Source organism: Fusarium subglutinans (genome assembly GCF_013396075.1).
Source record: "Fusarium subglutinans strain NRRL 66333 chromosome Unknown NRRL66333_c0000169, whole genome shotgun sequence".
Lineage (NCBI taxonomy): Eukaryota > Fungi > Ascomycota > Sordariomycetes > Hypocreales > Nectriaceae > Fusarium > Fusarium subglutinans.
Genome location: NW_023502232.1, coordinates 36,409 through 56,334, shown reverse-complemented (window position 1 = coordinate 56,334; position 19,926 = coordinate 36,409). Strand labels below are relative to the sequence as shown.

At 49.4% G+C, this 19,926-nt stretch overlaps 7 protein-coding genes across 7 annotated transcripts; 2 read left to right on the top strand and 5 right to left on the bottom strand.

The window, feature by feature from the left end:
• Positions 1 to 790: 790 nt before the first annotated feature.
• On the bottom strand, positions 791 to 1,685 carry FSUBG_10130 (20S proteasome subunit beta 7; the record flags this gene model as incomplete). The annotated part of the gene is made up of 3 exons (XM_036674678.1): positions 791 to 1,398; positions 1,445 to 1,592; positions 1,656 to 1,685. The coding sequence occupies 3 exons, from the start codon at positions 1,683 to 1,685 to the stop codon at positions 791 to 793; spliced, it is 786 nt and encodes a 261-aa protein (XP_036534399.1).
• A 635-nt stretch (positions 1,686 to 2,320) lies between these two features.
• Positions 2,321 to 3,306, top strand: FSUBG_10129 (hmg box; the record flags this gene model as incomplete). The annotated part of the gene is made up of 2 exons (XM_036674676.1): positions 2,321 to 2,854; positions 2,908 to 3,306. The coding sequence occupies 2 exons, from the start codon at positions 2,321 to 2,323 to the stop codon at positions 3,304 to 3,306; spliced, it is 933 nt and encodes a 310-aa protein (XP_036534398.1).
• Positions 3,307 to 3,846: 540 nt separating this feature from the next.
• FSUBG_10128 (uncharacterized protein) lies at positions 3,847 to 5,202 on the bottom strand (the record flags this gene model as incomplete). Its single annotated transcript, XM_036674675.1, has 1 exon — positions 3,847 to 5,202. One exon carries the CDS (start codon positions 5,200 to 5,202, stop codon positions 3,847 to 3,849), a length of 1,356 nt encoding a protein of 451 aa, XP_036534397.1.
• Positions 5,203 to 5,867: 665 nt separating this feature from the next.
• FSUBG_10127 (sterol-4alpha-carboxylate 3-dehydrogenase (decarboxylating)) lies at positions 5,868 to 7,060 on the top strand (the record flags this gene model as incomplete). Its single annotated transcript, XM_036674674.1, has 2 exons — positions 5,868 to 6,347; positions 6,413 to 7,060. The coding sequence occupies 2 exons, from the start codon at positions 5,868 to 5,870 to the stop codon at positions 7,058 to 7,060; spliced, it is 1,128 nt and encodes a 375-aa protein (XP_036534396.1).
• Positions 7,061 to 8,256: 1,196 nt separating this feature from the next.
• On the bottom strand, positions 8,257 to 11,908 carry FSUBG_10126 (Rho-type GTPase-activating 1; the record flags this gene model as incomplete). The annotated part of the gene is made up of 4 exons (XM_036674673.1): positions 8,257 to 8,703; positions 8,755 to 10,700; positions 10,754 to 11,450; positions 11,516 to 11,908. The coding sequence occupies 4 exons, from the start codon at positions 11,906 to 11,908 to the stop codon at positions 8,257 to 8,259; spliced, it is 3,483 nt and encodes a 1,160-aa protein (XP_036534395.1).
• A 2,947-nt stretch (positions 11,909 to 14,855) lies between these two features.
• FSUBG_10125 (mitochondrial integral membrane protein) lies at positions 14,856 to 16,509 on the bottom strand (the record flags this gene model as incomplete). Its single annotated transcript, XM_036674672.1, has 2 exons — positions 14,856 to 16,022; positions 16,081 to 16,509. The coding sequence occupies 2 exons, from the start codon at positions 16,507 to 16,509 to the stop codon at positions 14,856 to 14,858; spliced, it is 1,596 nt and encodes a 531-aa protein (XP_036534394.1).
• A 1,259-nt stretch (positions 16,510 to 17,768) lies between these two features.
• On the bottom strand, positions 17,769 to 18,275 carry FSUBG_10124 (uncharacterized protein; the record flags this gene model as incomplete). Its single annotated transcript, XM_036674671.1, has 1 exon — positions 17,769 to 18,275. One exon carries the CDS (start codon positions 18,273 to 18,275, stop codon positions 17,769 to 17,771), a length of 507 nt encoding a protein of 168 aa, XP_036534393.1.
• Between the last annotated feature and the right edge of the window lie 1,651 nt (positions 18,276 to 19,926).

The following is a 19,926-nucleotide window of genomic DNA, read 5'->3' as shown; positions in this document are numbered from 1 at the left end:
AGGTAAAAGTAAAGGTCTAGACCTTTATATTACTTTATTAACTTTTTAACTATAAAATTAACTTTTAAGTTATATTTCCTTAGTAACCTTTCCTTAAAGGGTTTATAGTAAAAAAGGTATATTTTTTAAGTTTATATAACTTAATACTAAGTAAAAATTATAAAAAACTAATATTTTATTACTAATAGACCCTAAATTAGAGATAGCCTTACCTTTAGACCTACTAGTTATATTATATTAAAAACTTATATTAAATACTAATTAGGGCCTTACCTATTACTTTTAAAAAACTGCATCTTGTACATAACATTAACTCATTAGAGCTCAAGGCTCGGGGGTATCTTATTATATATAACTCTGTATAGCCTTTCTCTCTCTCTTTCTCCTTTTTATAATAACTTACATATATAATTTATATATATATTAGCAAGGTCATGCTCATTAGGTTGGAGAAAGCTTCATCCCTAACATAAATGTAAAGTACAGATATCAAAACATACTCTCAAATGATGAGACGTGACGTGTTCTTACAAATTTACAATGTCCCCGGTCTTAAGCTGTTCCCAGGCTGTTAGATGAGAGGGAGGGGAAGGAATTTCATCAGTGTCTTATTGAAGTGCACTGCATATTGTTCAGGATCATCGTCATCATGATTGTTCCAGCTTAATCTTCTCTAAAGTAGCAGCAATCATGCCATTTTGACTTGTATGTTGTGCAACCTCTCTGGTTGATTAAAAATGTGACTGGCTTTCGTCACTCGGTCCCCCCATATCAGTACCTGCTACGGGATTTAAACAGTTTGAGTACCATATCCGCGAATTCTCTCAGCAAAGGCCCAGCTCTGAGCCTCGAGCTGCAGACCATCGGTAAGCTCCACTCCCTCCTTTGTGACGACAGCCATCGAGTAAGAGTCCAAACTGCGGGCATCGCGGTAGTATAGAACCTTCATGCATTCCTTGATGATCTTGATAGCCTCCTCCTTCTCCAAGTTCTGAGCAGCCTCCTCGTCGGGAACATGACGACGCATGATAGGCTGGGCTAGCATGGAACCGAAGCCCGTAGCCAGACTGGGGGCACTGTAGGTACTGCCGAGCAAGTCGGCAGCGGCAAGGAATGGCTTGTCATCGTCGTCGAGGCCAGCAACAAGGAGATGGTTCCACAGGGGGTCGAACTTGGAGCGTCGGCGGTAAAGCAGCTTAGCGAGATAGCGGTGCAGGTTTGCGGCATTGAGACGGGGAGCGTCGGGGGATGTGTAGGCCTCGTCGAGGGAGAGGTCGATGAGATGGCGGTCGAGATACTGCATATCGGAAATGTCGCCGCTGAAGCCCACGACCGAGGACTCGGCGAATGAACGGAGTCGCTTGACATCGGTGAATCGGGCCAGAGAGCCGTATGACGCTGGGGAAATTAGCTTCTATTCAGGTATCGGTGCGAGACAACCGACCTAGGTTATCAGCAGCCATGACAACTCCATCCTTGAACTTGACGGCGATGACGGAGGTACCAGTGACGATGGGCTGTTGGGTGTTTTGCTTGGGACCATTATCGGTCATGAAAGAGGCATCGTAGGCACCGTAGACATCGTCTCTGGGCTATTAGAGGTCAGTTTATTGTAATTGGCCATGCTTAAAGGTGTAGTATATGGGAGCACATACACGACCCCAAGCTTGCGGACGGTGATCCATGGTCTATGTAGTTGAATGAGTTGGGAAGAGAGAAATGTCGCAGGTATTCGTTACTCTGGTGAGAGGAAATAAGACCTTCGGTAGTAGAGTACAAATTTCGTCGCCTTCAGTGTTGATGAGTTGATGATGGAGTTGAAAGAACTAATGTTCGTTAGTCCAGCCTTGCTTGACTTGACCTCACTCACTGTCGCGTCCAACGGCAGCCTGTGACCAGCGGATGAGGTGAACGTGGAGGGGCGTTACATAAGCAAACTCTTGGATGATGATTGGTGCAGCGGCCAAGCTGCAAGAGCTGTAGCTCGGGAAGTAGAGAGTACGTAGCGTGCTAGCTATAACGCAAGCGGTTGAAACGTACCACTACCAAGGCAGCTCTCGCATGAAGTTGAGCCCACTCTCGCACCTGCCCACCTGCCCACCTTCCATGGCCGGCACTGGAATTAGAAACTGCCCGCCCGCAAAGCGCAAAACATGAGGCAGGCACTGTCTGTCTACCTTAGGTCAACACCATCAGCCTCATCTCGACTAGGCGAATTCCTCACCGTACACAAACTCAGCCTTGCAGTCAATCGTCGCCGCCACTGTAAATCGCTTCGCTCAAATCAATTCTCTCCAAACCAACCGTAACAAATACCAAAATGCTCACTTCCGTGGGCCGGGCCGCCGTCCGTCGCGTTCAGACAGCCCGCCTTTCTGCTCCCGCTCCCTCTGCCGCTCAATTGCTCTGCCTCCAGTCGGCCGCAAAGACTGCGCTCCCCATTCGAAGCTTCACCGTCTCAGCATGGTCCCCCTCTCCTGCCTCCGGCGATAAGAAGGCCGCCAAGAAGACGACCACCACCACCACTAAGAAGGCTACCCTCACCACCAAATCCAAGTCTAAGGCGACTGATAGCAAGTCCAAGTCCCAGACCAAGGCGAAGCCCAAACCCAAGGCTGCTGCGCCAAAGCCTAAAAAGACCAAGAAGGAAGTTGATCCGGAGAAGGCCAAGAAGCTCGAAATCCGGGAGCTCAAGAAATGGGCGCTCAGAGACAAGCTGGCTATGCTTCCAGCCACCACTTGGACCCTTTTTACGTCCGAGAACCAAGGGAACCTCTCAGGAAGTGGTGGAATCACCCAGCAGATGACTGAGCTGTCTGAGAAGTTCCGTCAACTGAGCGAATCCGAGCATGAAGTGCGTCACGCCCTCCCCCCTCCCTTCATTGCGTGAGCTAACACAAAGCTTAGGACATCCATCGCAGAGCCGCTGCCAATCGCCAGAAGAACCTCGCGACCTATAAAGCTTGGATTGAGACCCATGAGCCGGCGCGTGTTTACTTGGCTAACAAAGCCCGCCGCCGCCTCGCTTTCCTAACTGGCAAGCCTGTCAAGCAAATCGCAGATGAGCGTCTGCCCCTGCGTCCTACAGGCTCTTACTCTCTTTTTCTTGTCGACAACTGGAGCAAAATCCAAGCTGAAACTAGCCAGTCCAAATTCAAAGAAATTGGCGAGTCTTGGAAGGACGTGAACCCTACTGAGAAGGCCCTATATGAGCAGCGCGCCGCTGATTCATCCGTCAAGTACAAGGCCGAGATCGAGAAGCTTGGTGCGCGTGCAAAGGTCATCCAGGAAACTGGACTTGCCTAGGGAACCGAATATCAGGGGCTGCCACTTAGACTAGAGAGAAATTCTATGTACAAAGGACTGTTTCGTGAGTGATCGCTGTTGTGCAAGTTTAGGAATTCAAGGTGTTTATGATCTATTTATGGTATGGTACTGATCATAAAGGCTTGGGGGTTAAGGGAATGGTAACGGGGGCTTTGTCTGGTCTGGTTTTTGTGTATTTTTGTTCTTGCTTGTGTTTGTACCGGATCGTGTAGGGTACGACGGCCCTGGTTAAGACATGACATACCCCAGGCTCAGCTGAGCTGGTAGTCGCTTGGGAATAGTTGATAATCAAAGGCTCGTGTAACGTGTGTTTTGTCTATTCATGCCGCCTCGTAACATCGAAGGACTAAGCTTTGTAGCTCTATCTAGTTGCCATGATTCGCAACCGTTATCTAGACCAAAGAAGCAGGAAAAAGAACCGACAAACGCCTCGCTTATGACACGAATATTCAAGTCCTCCCAGGATGCCAAGTCGAGTGAAATATCCAAACTGAAATGTGGTACGAGCAGTCATCTGACTTATCCCTGCTTCTCATAAGGCGGGATTTCCAGAGCAACTTCACCATCTGCTCCATACCACTTCGCGCCACTTGTCTTGACCTGCCGTCCACTTGCAAGGTACAAAAGCAAGTAAGTATGTTTCGCGACATGACCCCAGCAATATAAGCGTATCCAGTCGTGGGTTTTGTCTCTACGGCACCAGGTTCCCCAGCCCGCCAAACCACTCTTGAGATAATTGGCGAGAAAAACCCAAGCATCAAACCGGACATCTGGGTCCCAGCTACTGCAGTTGATAAGCCAGTATCCTCGTTCGAAGGCTTCGATGTCGCGTTTTGTCGTCGGACGATATCTCGACGACAGTTCACGGGCGAGTTTTGCGAGCTTCTCAGATATCAAATCTGCAGGGTCGATGTCGTCAACTCCCACGGGTGGCGATGGTGGCCGGATTTCCAAGCTACTGCTGACTTGGTCCCCCGGCGAGTTTCTCGTTGACAGAGCTGGCCCTGTATCGCTAGAGCTTCTGACTAAATCACCATGCTCCAAGTGTCCAATCTTGGGCCGTTTTGATAGTGGGGGCTCTGACCCTGCACGAGGCGATAGAGCTGGCGAGTGACTGCTAACTATACTGCCAGAAACATGAGTGACATCTGGGGCCAAATGCTCGAAGGCTATCATCTCTGTATTTGCCGAGGGTATGGGAACCTCTGCTCCTTTGTCTGCTTGTGGCGTCGTAGGTACGATATCTGTGATCTCAGGGGCCTCGAGAGGCCAGGTTTCTTCTTGAATGTGAGGTGGTAGGGAAGAGGGGATTTCGACGCTGGTTCCAAAATCTGGTACCGGAGGACGCTTCTTATGCGCAGTTGGCGACGAATATGGTTCCTGCGATGACTGAGTTCTTCGGACGTAGCTCTGTAGTATACGTGACGGAGAAACGTCCAAGAGCGCAGCATCTGGCATGGGATACGAGTCACTGATTTGACTCGCAGGCGCACACCAGGAGTTGATTGACCCTGAACTAGTATGGTCCGACGAGGGGATCGCACTCCGAGCCAATGCCTCACGCGGCAGACATGGTGATGATCGATTGTCTATAGCTCCTTCGAAACTTAGATCTTGGGATGTGATCTCAAATGATCGTCCAAACGAAGTTGTTACCCTGGTCTGGCTTGGCGATGGCGCCCCTTGATATCTGTCTGGCACACGCTGTTGTTCCTCAACTGTCTGCGGTTCTACCACAGAAAGTTGTGTGCGCACGTGAGGCTCAAAGGCTAGATAAGCTTGGGCAAGTTGTCGATATGAAACATCATCGGTTGACCGACTTGGTGCTGTGATGTGGACAAGAATCTCTACCCCGTCCGAGCTGTTCCTTGCCATAGTTTGAATGCCAGTAAAGCATGTCGACTGCTTCTCGCCCAAAAACACTGTTTCCCAATAGAAAAGGAGAGGAGATGAGCAATCGTGCTGGAGAGTAAAGAAAATGTTGTCCACAAGGTCGATATTGGATGTTGTTTATATCCAAAGTGGTTTAAAATAGCAAGTAAAAGAGAGAGAGCACGAGCCAGGTGAGACAAGGGTGAAGGTATATGGAATGAAGTTGTAGGCGGGTTGAAAAGAGAACAAGAAACAAGAATAGTGGTTATGGTATTCCTGAGGAGTCAGGAAAGGCGAGAGAGTAAAGAGGAAGAAGTGAAGTCTCGTGACACACGATATCGATTCACGCCGTAGACGTACAGAGGTAACTCAGTTGATGAGGCCGCTGAAGATTTAAGGAGCTGATACACTGATTGGTTGCTACAGTAGGCATCTAAAGTTGTGGAGGTGCTACAACCCCCACCATATTCCCATTAGCCTAAGATATCAGCCACACAGAAGAGGACCCCTGCTCTCACCATCAAATTAGCGCTATCCCTACAGTGGCCATACCCCAGGATATTATCAAGAGACTCTCTCGCTCTGGCTTACCCTTCCCACCTCCTCGACTCGTACTGCTACCGCACTCTCACATCATACGCAGGCAGAGCAGACACGCACCACAGACGATGGCTGAAAAGACAAAATCTAGAGGTCCTCTCGGGAGAGTTATCGTCATTGGCGGCAATGGCTTTCTAGGCCATCACATCGTCAACCAGGCCCTGGAGCAATGGACAACCACTGCCATTATCGGCGTCGACTTACGATGCGAGCGCAATCGCAATCCCAAGGCCGAGTACCGGGAATGCGACATCACCGACCCCGAGAGGCTTCTGTCTCTATTCGAGGAGCTCAAGCCCGACGTTGTCATCCACACAGCCTCTCCTGTTGCTGTCAACCCCAATATCGGTCATGATGTGTTCAAGAAGGTCAACGTCGATGGTACACAGGCTGTTGTCGATGCCTGCCAAAAGACGGGTGTCAAGGTTCTTGTGTATACAAGCTCTGCCAGTGTCATCAGCGACAACGTTACTGATCTGCTCAACGCTGACGAGAGGTGGCCTTTGATCCGTGGTGCGGCGCAGACTGAGTACTATTCAGAGACCAAGGTTTGCTCACGCCACATTCATTCAGGTCGTCCAAGACTGTCTCGCTAACAAGGCACTACCTGCAGGCACAAGCAGAGGAGATCGTTCTCAAGGCCAACCGCCAGGAGGGCTGCAAGCTTCTCACGACCTCCATCCGTCCCGCTGGTATCTTTGGCGAAGGCGACGTCCAGACTCTCGCAGGCATTCTCAATGCCTACAAGCGCGGCAAGCACACAATTCAAGTCGGCGCCAACGAGAACCTCTTCGACTTCACCTATGTCGGCAACGTCGCCCATGCCCACCTCCTCGCTGCACAGCTCCTCCTCGCCACCGCTGCCTCTCCCACTATTCCCCTTGATCATGAGCGCGTTGACGGCGAGGCTTTCTTCATTACAAACGACACACCTGTTTACTTCTGGGACTTTGCCCGTGCCATCTGGCGTGCCGCCGGTTATGATAAGGGTACGGAAGGCAATTGGGGTCTCAACCGCGAGGTCGGCATCGCCATCGGCTATATCAGTGAGGTTCTCGCCAACATTCTCGGAAAGACCCCCACTCTCACTCGCAAGTCTATCATTATGAGCTGCATGACCCGCTACTACAACATCAACAAGGCCAAGCGTGCTCTGCGCTACCAGCCTGTCTGGTCCCTGAAGGAGGGCATCGATCGTGGCGTGAACTGGTTCCTCGAGCAGGACAAGGCGGCTGCTGCCGCTGCCGCTGTCAAGGCTTAATTTTACTAGTAATGAGAGAAATGAATAAGAGGGGGCTCCTATCTAAAGGGAGAGAAAGAGGCGAATGTGGTAAAAACTTCATATCAGGTCACGACAGCATATTTCGGCCTAAAATATTCAATATGTGGTATCTTTAATTATATATCGTTTAGTCTACGTACGAAGATTCAGCTTCAAGTACATATTAGACTTGCCCAACAAGACACATCAGCGTGACATGATTCAAGTAGCCGGACGTTCAGTTAGAATATAGTATCTTATAATATCAGCGCCAGATCCCATGGTTTGAATAGAATAATTCTAGTTTTATCCAAGCAGGTAAGACCAAGGTCCAGTCATTCAGTCGTAAGTAAGTATCCAAACGGAACATGCCTAATCTATTGTTCCTATCTCGCTTGTCGTCACTTAAATGCGTGACCAAGATCCCAGAATGAAGCCAACATAAACTAAGGTAGCTTACATCCTCACATCTGACCCAGCACACACGCATGCACTTTTTATTTTGTACGAGGAGTCAATGATCCTCTTCACCTAGATCTCGCCTCGCTTCGCTTCGCCTTGTCCGGTCTCAACACTCCAATGGGAATCAACCCGCTAACATGGTTTACTCCATCCAACTCAGGTATAGAAGAAGGTAGAAAGAGAACCGAAGATAGAAAAAGAAAAAGCAAACATAACAACAACCTCTCTTAGTATCCCCTTTTGTTTCCTAAGAAAAAGGTATAGACCTCCAGCCCTTCCCCTGCCCAAAGAACAAACACTAAACCCAAGAGAAGATGGGATTGGCAGACATGTATCTCTCATGCCATTTAGGTGAAGAGAACATGCATGGCATGAAGTTGAGTGTCGAGAAGGGAATAGTGATAGGAGCGAGATCATCATCTCAGCTTCCCAAAGAAAGAAGAAGAAAACTACCAGGGTTGTCGTGTGGTGTGGTGTAGAAAACGATGAATGCCAAGGGTTCTGTGATTGGTAAAATGCCTTTTTCCCTGTTTGTTCGACAGTTGTATGCTCTGATATAGGTAGCATATATAAGCCTGATGGAAGAAGCGAAGAGGAGCGCCGTCGACTATGCAAATAACTCTCTACTCCCAAATCATACCTCCTGAACTGCATGTAGAATAACGAAACGAAGCTCGGCGCTGGGCGTTTCCGGGCCCAGCTGTAATCAAGAATGTCATTGCAAAAGACAAATATCATGAGTTGCCGGACACACCAAGTCCGCTGCCTTGACGTCCCATACCAGAGTTACGCCATTCTCGCCTCCTGCTGTGCTCGGCGCTATCGAGCTGACTGTCCGACTGGTTGAACTGGTTGACCCCATAAGGCGAAGCATTGCCCAGATCGTTTCGTCCTCGGAATCGCGACGGGGGAGTGCCATGCCCATTGCTGGGGTTAGGCATTGAAGGGTCTTGTATCGTGCGAACAGTGGCTTCACCCTGCCAAACTGCTGGGTCAGTTTCTACTCGCCGAGCTGGTGGTCGGGTGGAGTTATCCTGACGGTTGTAGACCTCGTTTACATCAGCAATAGAAATCTGTCCCCGTCGATCTTGGAATCGCTTCAGAATATCCTTCGTTGTGAGGTCTCCACTGTTGGTAAAGATATAAGGGTCGTTCATGAGACCAAGGATCTCATCGGGAACCTAGAAAAGGTCAACATAATGGCCACCACCCTAGAGAATGCCGATTCTTACCTGGCACATTTCCTCGATATGTGTAATCATCATTTCCACGGCATCAATAACATACATAGCCTCGCTATCTAAAGCAGGTGCCCTATTGGGATTTGTTAGGATATTAGGCGCAATGACGGTGGCAAGATTTCTCGTATCCATCTTAGAACCAAGGTCTTCATCCAGCTGGTGAAACGTTCCAGCCCACTTCAGGAAACTGAACAGAATCTCAAGACAGTCTCGGTGGCTCTTTGGTAGGAGACAGCAGGTCAAGTGCAGGCACCGCTTTCTCTTCTCAGGGTCCGAAATCTTGGCTGCACTGATCCATAGCCTGTATAGCTTGTGAGTCATCAGCGGATCTGGGAGATCTCGCAGGTAACGTTTGAGAAGCGCAGCAAGCTGAACGACGGGCTGCTCCATAAAGTTAACCACGTCACAACCTTCAGCGTTGATGGTATCCACCAGGCCTTGCTGCTTTTTGATGTTACCGTTCTTTCGGAACACGCCCTCAACCGAGAGATCCATCTTACGCATCGACGACACAATGTCATCGATAACAGCTGGGATTCGAAGCGTGCCCGGACCAACACCGTCTGTCGATTCCGCACCATCCCTCTCGATGATTATCTCGAGAGGTACACCGAACACACCTTTTTTCTTGACGTTCTTGCTCTTATCATTCTTAAAGGCTTTTCCGATATTCTTCCAGAAAGTCACCCCCTGTTTACGCGACTCAATGAAGCTCAGTAGTTCATCCAGTGAGAATTCTTGCTCAATCATGGGCTGCATGGTGAGAACGGCAAGATGGCGGACGTTGAAGTACTCGAGACCAGAAAGTTCAGAGAAAAACCTTCGCCCAATTCGCTCTTGCACTGTTTCGGTGCGCTCTCGGTCGGCTGACTGCGTCCGCAGATGACCCTGGTCTGAAGATGATGGATCTAGCGATCGATCTTGAAAGGGCTGTGGTGCTTTCTGCTGCAGATCTCGGGACTGCTCGACAGCAACTATCCGTGAGATATCATCTAAAGTGATACCATCATTTTGTCCAAACATAATGTCGGTCGAGCCTTGTGCACCGTGACCCTGCCCGGCATCACCAGATGAACCTGGGCGAGGGCCCTTGCCATCAGTGTCCATCACTCGAGAGCTTCGGGCTTGTCGAGCACTGGACGACAGGTGCCTATCCAGTCGCGTACTGCGTAGCCTGCGTACATCATTAAGAGTGTTCTCATAAGACGACTCTCGTTTGCTGCCACCGGGTCCACGTGACTGTGAGTCTCCTCCTCTTGACCTCGGGTCACTTCCCTGACCATCGCCTGTACCATATCCGTTATTATCGGTGTCATCTTTGGATCGCGGGAGAGTTCCATTAGCTTTAAGAATATCCAACAGCCGAGCCAATGCGACTCGAAGTAGAAAAACATATTGCTGTAGTTTTGAGACGTGCTCGAGTGGTAAGGCGTTGGCTCCAGCACAGTTGGTGCAATATATCTTTCGATCCAATGCGTTGAGACAAGCCTCTTGTAACGATCGTCCAACATCTCGCCCGCACCTTGTGCACTTAACACAATTCAGGTGCCACCTCAGGTCGCCATTCTTGGCACACTCGTCCTCAACAGACCTGTGGCAAAGAGAGCAGTGGTCAGAGTCGTTGGCAGAGAGCTTTCCGCCGCTTGCAGTCACCGACAGCTGACCGTCATCATTCTTTACTGCGTCAAGGTCGCTCAAATCATCTAGGAACTGGTACAGGCCTGTGGATGCGCTAGCTTCGCGCTCAAGACGGAGGGCACCCTGAAGGCAGATTCGAATTAGAAGCTTGAGATAATGGGCAAGACCTGTGACAAGGGACAGCAGCTCTTGTGTGACACCGAGTTTGTGAGTAGCGTTGTCTTGTGTCTTGGAAAGTAGAGAGAAGAAGGAAACGATCTTCTTGCATAATAATTTGGCTTCCCGCCCGTATGACATCCCTAAGCACAAAGTCAGATCTCGTGCATCTCACATTCAAGTTTTGAGACTGTACCTTTTTCGTTCAAGCCCACCATAGTCTCATCCAGGCGATCTGCTGACTGGAACAATATTTCAACGTGCCAGATAAAGCGCTTGGCAACAAAAACACCCTCAACATATGAGCCATTGCTGACATGAAGCAGCATGTCAGAAATGCAAGCAGCAGAGGACTCTTCGAAGGTCGACAGGACGCTCCATATACGGAACACCTTCTCTTCCATGCGCTCTTCCTCCACACGGATGAGGTCTCTGCCCGCAGCATCGTCCGAACTTTCCAGCGCAGGTCGCGCGTCCGTGGGTTGCGCTAACCGCACATTCCAGAATTTGTGAATCATGTAGCACTCGGGGTGCCAATGCTGGTTTTGGCCATTTCTGAAGATCTCGACGAACTGCTTTAGAATGGCTGTTTGGCAGCCATTGCACTGCTGCGCGAACTGTGTGGAATAATGATAGTGGCAGTAGACGTTTCCGTCATGTTCGTAATAGCTATCCTGAGCGCCGAATATTGTTGAGCATAATGAGCAAGTAAAATGATCGACGTGGTACTTTCGGTCTAGGGCCGTGATATAGGATCCGCGGAGCGCTCCCCCGCACTGGTAGCAAAGGAGGCCAAGTCGACGAAAGTAGTCGGTTTCGCACAGAGGATATTGTCCCCGGCCATTTTCATCTTCGGCAGGGAAGAACTTTGAGGCCACTATCTCCCCGCAATCCTATTAGTCAAAGATTAGTATCTTGCCGTGATCGAGGAGAACAGGGTCGGCCTGGGGGTTCGCACCTGGCACTTGAAGCAATCAAGATGGAATGTTCCATCAAGAGCTCGCACAAACTGACCCGTCAAGGGCTCACCGCACGCCTGGCACGTCCTTGTCTGGCCGCTGGCGGATCTCCCACTTCGACCTCGCGACCTGTTCCGCTCAGCACTTTTGCGGGGCGGCTGGTCCTCAGTCCATCCGGGGGGGTTCGGTGTACCTGGTGCGGAGGCGGGTGGCCGCGGTCGATAGCTGCCGTTGTCGGGTGTGCGAGTTCTGTATATTTGACCACCGTTCTGCCAGTTTGAATCGGCATGCGGGGGCATGTCCTGGGCGTGATAGTCGTGGGAGTGGTCGCCATGGCCGTGGTCGCCATGGCCATGCTCGCCGAGCATGGCGTCGTCGTAGCTCGACGCCATCGTGAAAGCAATGCAGGACGTCGCTATAACACAATTCCCCCTCCTCGCTCCAAACCAGTCAAGCACGAATGGCCTATCGAGACCAAATTTCCAGCGCGGGTCGACAGGCGTTTGCAGCGGTCGGCATCAGCACCAGCTGAGAGAAAAGCAACGACGGCAGCAACAAGGACTTGATCGACCAATTGGCGAAGTCGGGCGACTAATTCAACACGGTGAGATTCTGTATCGTTGGTGGGATGGGAAAGATCGAGCACTATCTGGTGTTCGCGTGACAGTCGAACAATAAGCCCACCCAGCTCGGACTGGGATGATGAAAGGCGACAGGAGGAGCAAGTCGGTGGCAGCGAAGAAGCGATGTAGTGTGGTGCGGCACAAGACAACCAAGACCCGATCGACCTAGTCTAGTTGTACCTTAAGTGAGGCTGGAGCAGGCACTGCACCGTACCTAGGTAGACAGTAAGGCTGAAGCGGAGAAGGGAAAAAAGAGACAATGGAAGAAGATGCGATCGATACAAGCGCGGCGCAGCGCGTCTGCGGCAGCGTGGGATGAAGGAGCGTGGGAGATAAAAGTCGAAGCCTGTCGTGAGAGTGTAAGGTAAGGCATGTAAAGTGAGAGAGGTATGGATACGGTGTATGGAGTAGAATATGGAGGTAGCAGCAGAGCAGGAGGCGCCTGGCGGCAGGGGAGCTGAGGGCAGTTGTGGTGATGGTGGTGGAGAGCCCAGGGCCCAAGGATACCTACTAGACACGCCGTGAAGAGGTACCTCCAGCGTGTGCTGCAATAGGGGATTAGAGGTCAGATACTTTTAGATTGAAGCATTCGACCTGGACATTCAGGACCTTACTATACTTACTACCTTACACATTTCCTACTAGGGGCAAAGGTCGGGTACCAGTGGAGGCAACCTTGGCGGGGGCTATTGGTACAGTGCCTAGATGAGACTGGGCGACAGATTCAACGCCAGATCAGCTCCAAATAAGGGACGGGGCTAACTAAAAATGGTCTCAGGAGGGACAAACTGAGCACTAGTACCTGGGCGACCGGATAGCAGCATCAGCTACGGTCCAACAGATAGTCATGAGATGGACTTGAGATTCGAGCACAAGAGAAGATGAAAAAAGTACTCCGTATCTGGCTCAAAGACCCAGGACCCAGGGTAGTCGAGGAACAAAAGTGCATCGAGTCAATGACAACCGCCAATGCGTGCAGTGCGTGCGTGCAGCAAAGCAAGGGACCGTTGCCTTATGCAGATGCTGGGCTTGACACAGTCCAACGAACGAAAGGTGAGATGCTGGTGGGCTCTAATGGGAGGATGGAGTCCAGGTGGGCCCTGTTTGTATTGGGGGCGTTTGAATACATCGAAATATTAATTTACTGTAATTTCCAGGCGATGAGGATCCACGTCTGAATCCGAGGGACATGAGATTTAGTGAGATCCATTCACACTATAATAAAAATAAACGGTGAATCCATTGTTTCGAATCTTGCTTCCATCCTTCACTTGTTCAGGTGCAGGTTCAGCGACATATATATATATGCATGCATGTCTCCGCCAGCACAGCCCTCGAAGGATTGATACTGGGTCGTTGTTAGGCACTTTTTCTGTACTAATATAAGATATCAAGGCAGTTTCATGCTATTTTCTCCCCCTTCAACCACAGGATGTTTCTCAGACAAAAAGAAGAAGAAAAAGGAGGAGGGGCCAGAAACAACAATTCCATATCGTCAGCAAATATTAGGGTCCATCCCCGAGGATGTCACTCAAGCAACTTTCGTGTGTGTCGTTCTCAATATGGAGTCAGAAATTACAGTGCATGCCTCACCTCTCAAGTCTCAACTAGGTACAGTACCTATGATCCTTGACTCAAAAAGTGACAAGACTGAACCCATGCTTGTCCACTGGGCGTTGCTGGGAATGTCTCCGCCTGAAGTCAGCCTGAGCCTCTGACTGGGAGCTGCAGCACTAGTAGGTAGGTGAAAGGTCAAAGCTGGCCCTGCCTGGGTAATAGACATAGCACGGCTTACTCTATTAGTTAGTCTCTTCAGCACCCAGCACTACTTTGTTTCTCACCATCTGAGGTTATGAGGTCATTCCAGTCCCCAGATTCCCCCTTCGAGCCCGGAAACGAAACAGGCTAACTATCAGCAGAGAGACATAAGAGGGGGAGGAGATTTATCGTCTCACTACGGAGTAGAGGATCGAGGAAGCACAGTCAGATTCCTTCTTTCATAGTACGCTACTGCAAATAACCTTGCCGTGTTGGAAATTGCTCCGATGAAGATCTTATCACGTGTAGTAGGTGTGGAGGAATAGTTGGGGGGCCACGTCCAAGAAACGCCAACACAAGCCATGCACTAGACAACTGTACAGAGAATGTGAAGTCGAATAAGAGGGCTATGTGCGACGGAGGTGGATGGAACTCATGGCAGTCGCCTTGATAGTGTGCGTAGCATCGGTATCTGGAGATTGAGGCCAGTGTCAAAGCGATAAAATGAAATGCTGTGACGCATTACCTACCTATGAATCAAAACACTCTTGTTGTGCTGTGTCGTTTTGCTTACCAGCCTTTGGCTTCACGTTCTGTGTTGCTCGACTGGTATTTTGATACTGAAATAATTAAGTTATACGTATACATGCTACGGCTGATTGCCAGTGATCACAAAATATAATGAAGCCATAAAAACATTCTTGTCGTTTCAAGGTGTACATCAGAAAAAGCCAAGCCACGCATTACTGATGCTCATGCACATACACATAGTCAATCCGATCCTTGAAAAATGCTCCACAAGTTTCCCGTCAACCCCCAGTCTCATGAGCATCATATCAACCCTGGCATCATCCTCGAGGTCTCCAGATGCTGATAGACAAGGCACGTGCAGGTTCGGCTGTGTGTAGCATCTGAAGGAGATTTCCAACATTAGTTATCATCAAACATTTAACAATTCTCAAGCATGCACTAGCTCCTTGAGTCTCTTCTCGATCTTCTGTCGGCCCTCAAGTGTCCTCCAAACCTCATGGGGTGCTCCATCGACGATGTCCCAGTTCTTGAGGTTCTTGGTCAACTTGGTCAGGTCTCGCTGTTTCTTCTCCCATGTATGGCTATCCTTGATGTGCTTGCCGGAGCTAATAACAACAAGCGGCGTATCCTTGTCCTGGATCTGACGGCTGGTCAGCGCATCTCGCCGAGTGAACGAACCAGCGACCAAACTCTCCTGCAGTTTAGCAAAGATGAACTTGCCATTCTGCTGGGCCGATCGTCCGTACACTCGGTCGCGGCTCGTTCGTCCGTGGAAGATGGCACCGGGGATTCGGTCCAGGCCGAGTGGGGAGATGACGCCCCAGAGCCAGAGAACAAATCCTCGGCCGGGAGATGCAACGTCGTCGAGAAGATCCTCATGTAGGGGATCGACGAGGAGCAGACCTTTGATGTGATCCCCGTGGCGGGCGGAGAAGACTCTTGAATAAATCGATCCGATTCCGGCACTTGCGAGGATCCATGGCCCGCTCTCGCCAGCACCAGCCAGTGCCTCACCGAGGGTATCAACCACGAAGCCTGCTGATGATGGAGAGGGTGCGTTATCCGACCAACCGTAGCCAGGTCGATCGGCGAAGCAGTACCGTGAAATGGAACCATTCTTGACGGCGTTATCCGCAAAGCCCCAGAAGTCGTATTCTACGGTTCGTTCGCCGGCTTCGAACAATACGGTGGGGAGATCGTTGCCCTTGGAGTCGGTCTTGTTGCCGTGGCAGTAAACGTGAATGCGATATTTCCCGTTATCAACCGGATACAGCTTTCCTGGGTGTGACACACCGGCGTCGAGGGCTCGTAGGATAATGGTTAGAGTGATAAGGAACACAGCCACTGACATGATGGCGTAGGCGACCGTTGAAATCATGACCGCGGACCATTCGAACAAGGTTCGTCTCGTCTCAGCCCGACCTGTCAAGCGTTCCTCTTCTTCAGCCTTGCCCCATTTGACAGTTCGATCAACCACCAGAGTCCAGAGACTGGTGAGTAGTGCCCAGATGACAGTAGCAGCACCGACCCAGCCCTCTTCATATCGAGTCTTTTGAACGGACAGGATGAGAACCATATCGAGGAGGATAACGCCCTATCTGTAGTGTGAGTAAGCATGGCCAAATGCAGCAGTTCCAATTGTGCAGACTTACGGAGATGAAGATGGCAAGAATCCTGACAGATTTGGATGGCACCTCAAAGAAAAGAAGTGTAAAGATGAGATTCGCAAGTGTCCACGTCGCGAATCCAAAAGCAAACCAAGGACTGCCACGAGTTCCAATGCCAGGGGGCGTCACAAAAGTAGAGACAAGAAGCAGAATCCACCAAACGAGTGCTATCAGGGTGAAAGCAATTGTCAAGTATCGCAAAGCTCGGATGCTCCAGAGGTTATAGGGCGAGACTGCGGGATCATCGGGGGCAAGTAGGCCAGGCTGAGTTGAGTTGACGCGGTTCGGGAGCAGTCGAGTGTGCTCATCTGGCACAGCCTGTTCACCCTCCTCGGGGTCGTTGATACGAGCAGATCCATTTGTACTGTATGGTCGGTCTTCGCTTGAATCTTTTGGGGATGAGAATAGAGGCATTTTAGGAGTGAGAACCTATATTGTTTGTTTCTCAGTTGATGGCTGCTGCTGGTTGAAGGTCTCAGTGTAAGAGTGTAGGTGGGTAAGTGAGAGAAAGGTGTGAATATGGATGCAAATTATCCTGTCAGAAATCAATCGCTAGTGACGCATGCAATACAACATTGACAGAAAAAAGCCCAATTCATTTCTAGACGTCTCTCTAATCTCAAACTTGTCCCTGGGTTCTATATAAACCCATGGACCAGCCAGGTGCTAACGTAAGGTATCCATGATGAAGAGGCTAAAAAGTAGAATACGTCATAGGCCAGCCATTTCAGCTCCCGGATTGAACATGGCCAATCACCATCGTTAATCGCTCACCAGGGAGTACTAGTGCGGACACAAGCTCCGGGAGATAGAGTTTGGAGCTGAAGCTTGGCTTTTCCCCAAAACAATTGCGGTTTAACATGGCCACTTGATCAAGAGTTTTGCGTTTCGGATTGCAAAAACAGGGCAGCAATTGAGTTAGCCATCACTGGAAGGGAGGAAGATCGCAATGATGCGCCATAAAGCGACTTGGTCAAGGTCCTAATTGTGAGGTAGTGAAGGATAGTTCCGTGCATTATTGATCATCACATGCTCCAGATCATATGATAGATAGACTTCTTCTTTACAGCTCCAAGTCAGTATTAAATAATATGTAATCAGTTCTTGGCTGGCCGAATCTTCTCGGCATTTGCCATCTTACAAGTTACCACGCCCCCTGCTGGTGCCCCCAATGACGGTTGTATAACATCATCATAACACAATAATCAAGAATATCTTAAAATAATTTCACTACGAAGTCCACCTATATTTCTGCTCCGTCCATGGCGGCAAAACTTATTAAATTCTTGTTTATGAGACATTCACATCGTTCGTTCATTGAGATGATGGAAAACTAGGAGGTGTCTTTACTCTACCCCGGACGTCTTGGAGTATCACTTCTTGGTCCAGTTCTGTCAATTCAACTCTAGAGTAATAACGATATGAAAGCCATGCGCCTAAAATAATTCATTAAATTTGTATCGTAAGTAGCAAAATGAAAGTGACAATGAGCGCGCCAAAATTATCCATCTTCCCGCAATCGTGACAGGGTATCTCTGTATCTCTCGTTTTTGACCCTATTCCAGGTGAACTTCCCGCATCTACGACGGAGGACATTAACCAGCGTATATATCCTGATCTCCTTATTTCATACATCGTTACACATTACTCCATAACAGACATTGCTTCTGACCTCAAGTGTCCCAAGGAGTAACAGGATTGTATTCCTTGGCACTCGGGACTGTACTGATACTGCTCGATACCGAGTGGGACGCTTGACTGAGACCTGAATATGACTGTGTCTCTTCTCGTTGCTGCCGTGCACGCTCGAGTGCCTTCTCGGGGCTGGGTCCTCGTGTCGAAGTGATGGCGTTGTCGGGTATTTTACCAATAGGCAAATGCAGCTTGAGAGCCGCTTGAGGGTCCTTCATGTCGATATTGTGCCGTCTGTAGGTGTTCTTCTTTTGTTCCCTCATGGCTTGTGCTGATGGCTCAGCCACTGACAACCAATCCTTGACTTGAGTGAACCATCGTGATTTTTCCTTCTTGGACTTTCTCGTGTCTGTTGATGACATGGAAGTTCTTGATCTATCGTTCCCACAGAGAGACGGGTCATATTCAGATTGTGGGTGGCGTGGTATGAAAGCTAACGACCTGGGACTGACAAGTGTCTCTGTGGTTGATCTGGTAGAAGATGACATGATTTGATGTATGGGAGGCTCGTGAGAAGCACCAAGCTGAGTGTATTTCAATAGTCCAGTTGGAAATTTGGTGAATGATATGGATTAGTGGAGGGCCTCTGACATATAGGCCAAGGCGTCGATTGGTTTAAGAGATCCAACAGCCTGTATAGGCCTGCGAAGGGATAATACGCCACCCGGTATTTTCAGGGTATGCCTTGAATAAATGAATATTTTGAAAAGCCAGGCGTATCTAGATTAGGCATAGTCCTCAACCATGTGATGCTGGTGATCTTGGAGATGTCGCCTCTTGAGACCTCGATGTCGCAAGAAGTATTCTTCCCTGGCAGACGACAAGGAGTTCTGAATTCGATACTGACAAATGCAGGAACAGATAGAATAGCTATGATTGTGTGGCCCCAAAGCTTTGGCGTTGGACGTCAACGGCGGTAGTGGCAGGACGGTGCAAGTGCGCGAGTCGTGCAACGCATAAATGGAAGCACTGCCGACGGCAGCTAGAGGATCGCGGGCTGGATGGAATGTAAAAAAGAACTATTACTTCTGGAAGAGGAAGAAACAAGAAAAGGAGCAACGAGAAAAACTATTACAGGGGTTTCTGAGGTTGAGAGAAAGGGTGATATATGATGGATGATGGAGATGTCAGGTCAGAGAGACAGAGGTTATCGTCATAAATCACGGGGTAGAGAGGATTTCAAGTAAGAGTCGAAGAGTCAAATACCCTTCAGCTATCCAAAAGTACTGACCTTGTTCCATGGCATAAGAAAGAAAACCAATAATCAACCTTGGCAGCGTCCAATAGTACAAGCAGAGGTACTTGACGTGCATTACCTTACCCATCCATCCATCCATCTATCCATCCATTCATCCTTGTCACAAGCCTCCAGCGTCACTTCAACTCCATCACACCCTCACAAAGTGGTCTACGATTTCCGATCTTGGTCTAGGTTCTATGTCGAGCTGAAGAGCCAACACGAAAATTGCTCACTTGGGCTACTGATTGGATGAGAGTCGCTATGAAGCCAGGGTCCCTCTCGCGGGACAATGCAACGGCGAGACCTTGAGGCTTGTGGCTTTGTCTTGGTCTCTGCAGTAGTTGGAGCTGTCTCCGAAAGTTTGACGGCGAGTTCAACAGGTGAATTGGCCCTGCTTGAAAAGGATGGGCTAGTGCTAAATGCCGAGGCACCCTTTGTCAATTCCGTTCTTGTTGCGAGGCCGGCTCTTTTGAAAGGCGTCAAAGTGTAGACTATCTTCTCAACACGAGGATACCGGTTTCTTCGTTTTTATATAACGCAAAAGTGTTAAACGCCTCTACTGACGATCATTAACCAGACCGGAAATCTGCAGCATTGTATTCTGCAGCATCTCACGTTGATGTTTTGGGTGGCAGGGTGGCTGGCTGGGCCTCAGATCAAGTGATACAGAAAAAGCAATTAATTATGCGGCCTACGGGTATTCATGGCACTCGACTTGTCGATCAGGTCGTCAAGCTATTGAAAAGTCAACAACCCTCTTGATGAAGCACATGCTGAAGTATGCTAATCATTCACTCAGTACAGTACTTACTACTAAGCTACCCTAGCTCATGATGTTTGCTAACAGAGTTCACTACTGCACGACACCAACGGAACTGTGCTCCGTTAGCTGGAGGCAT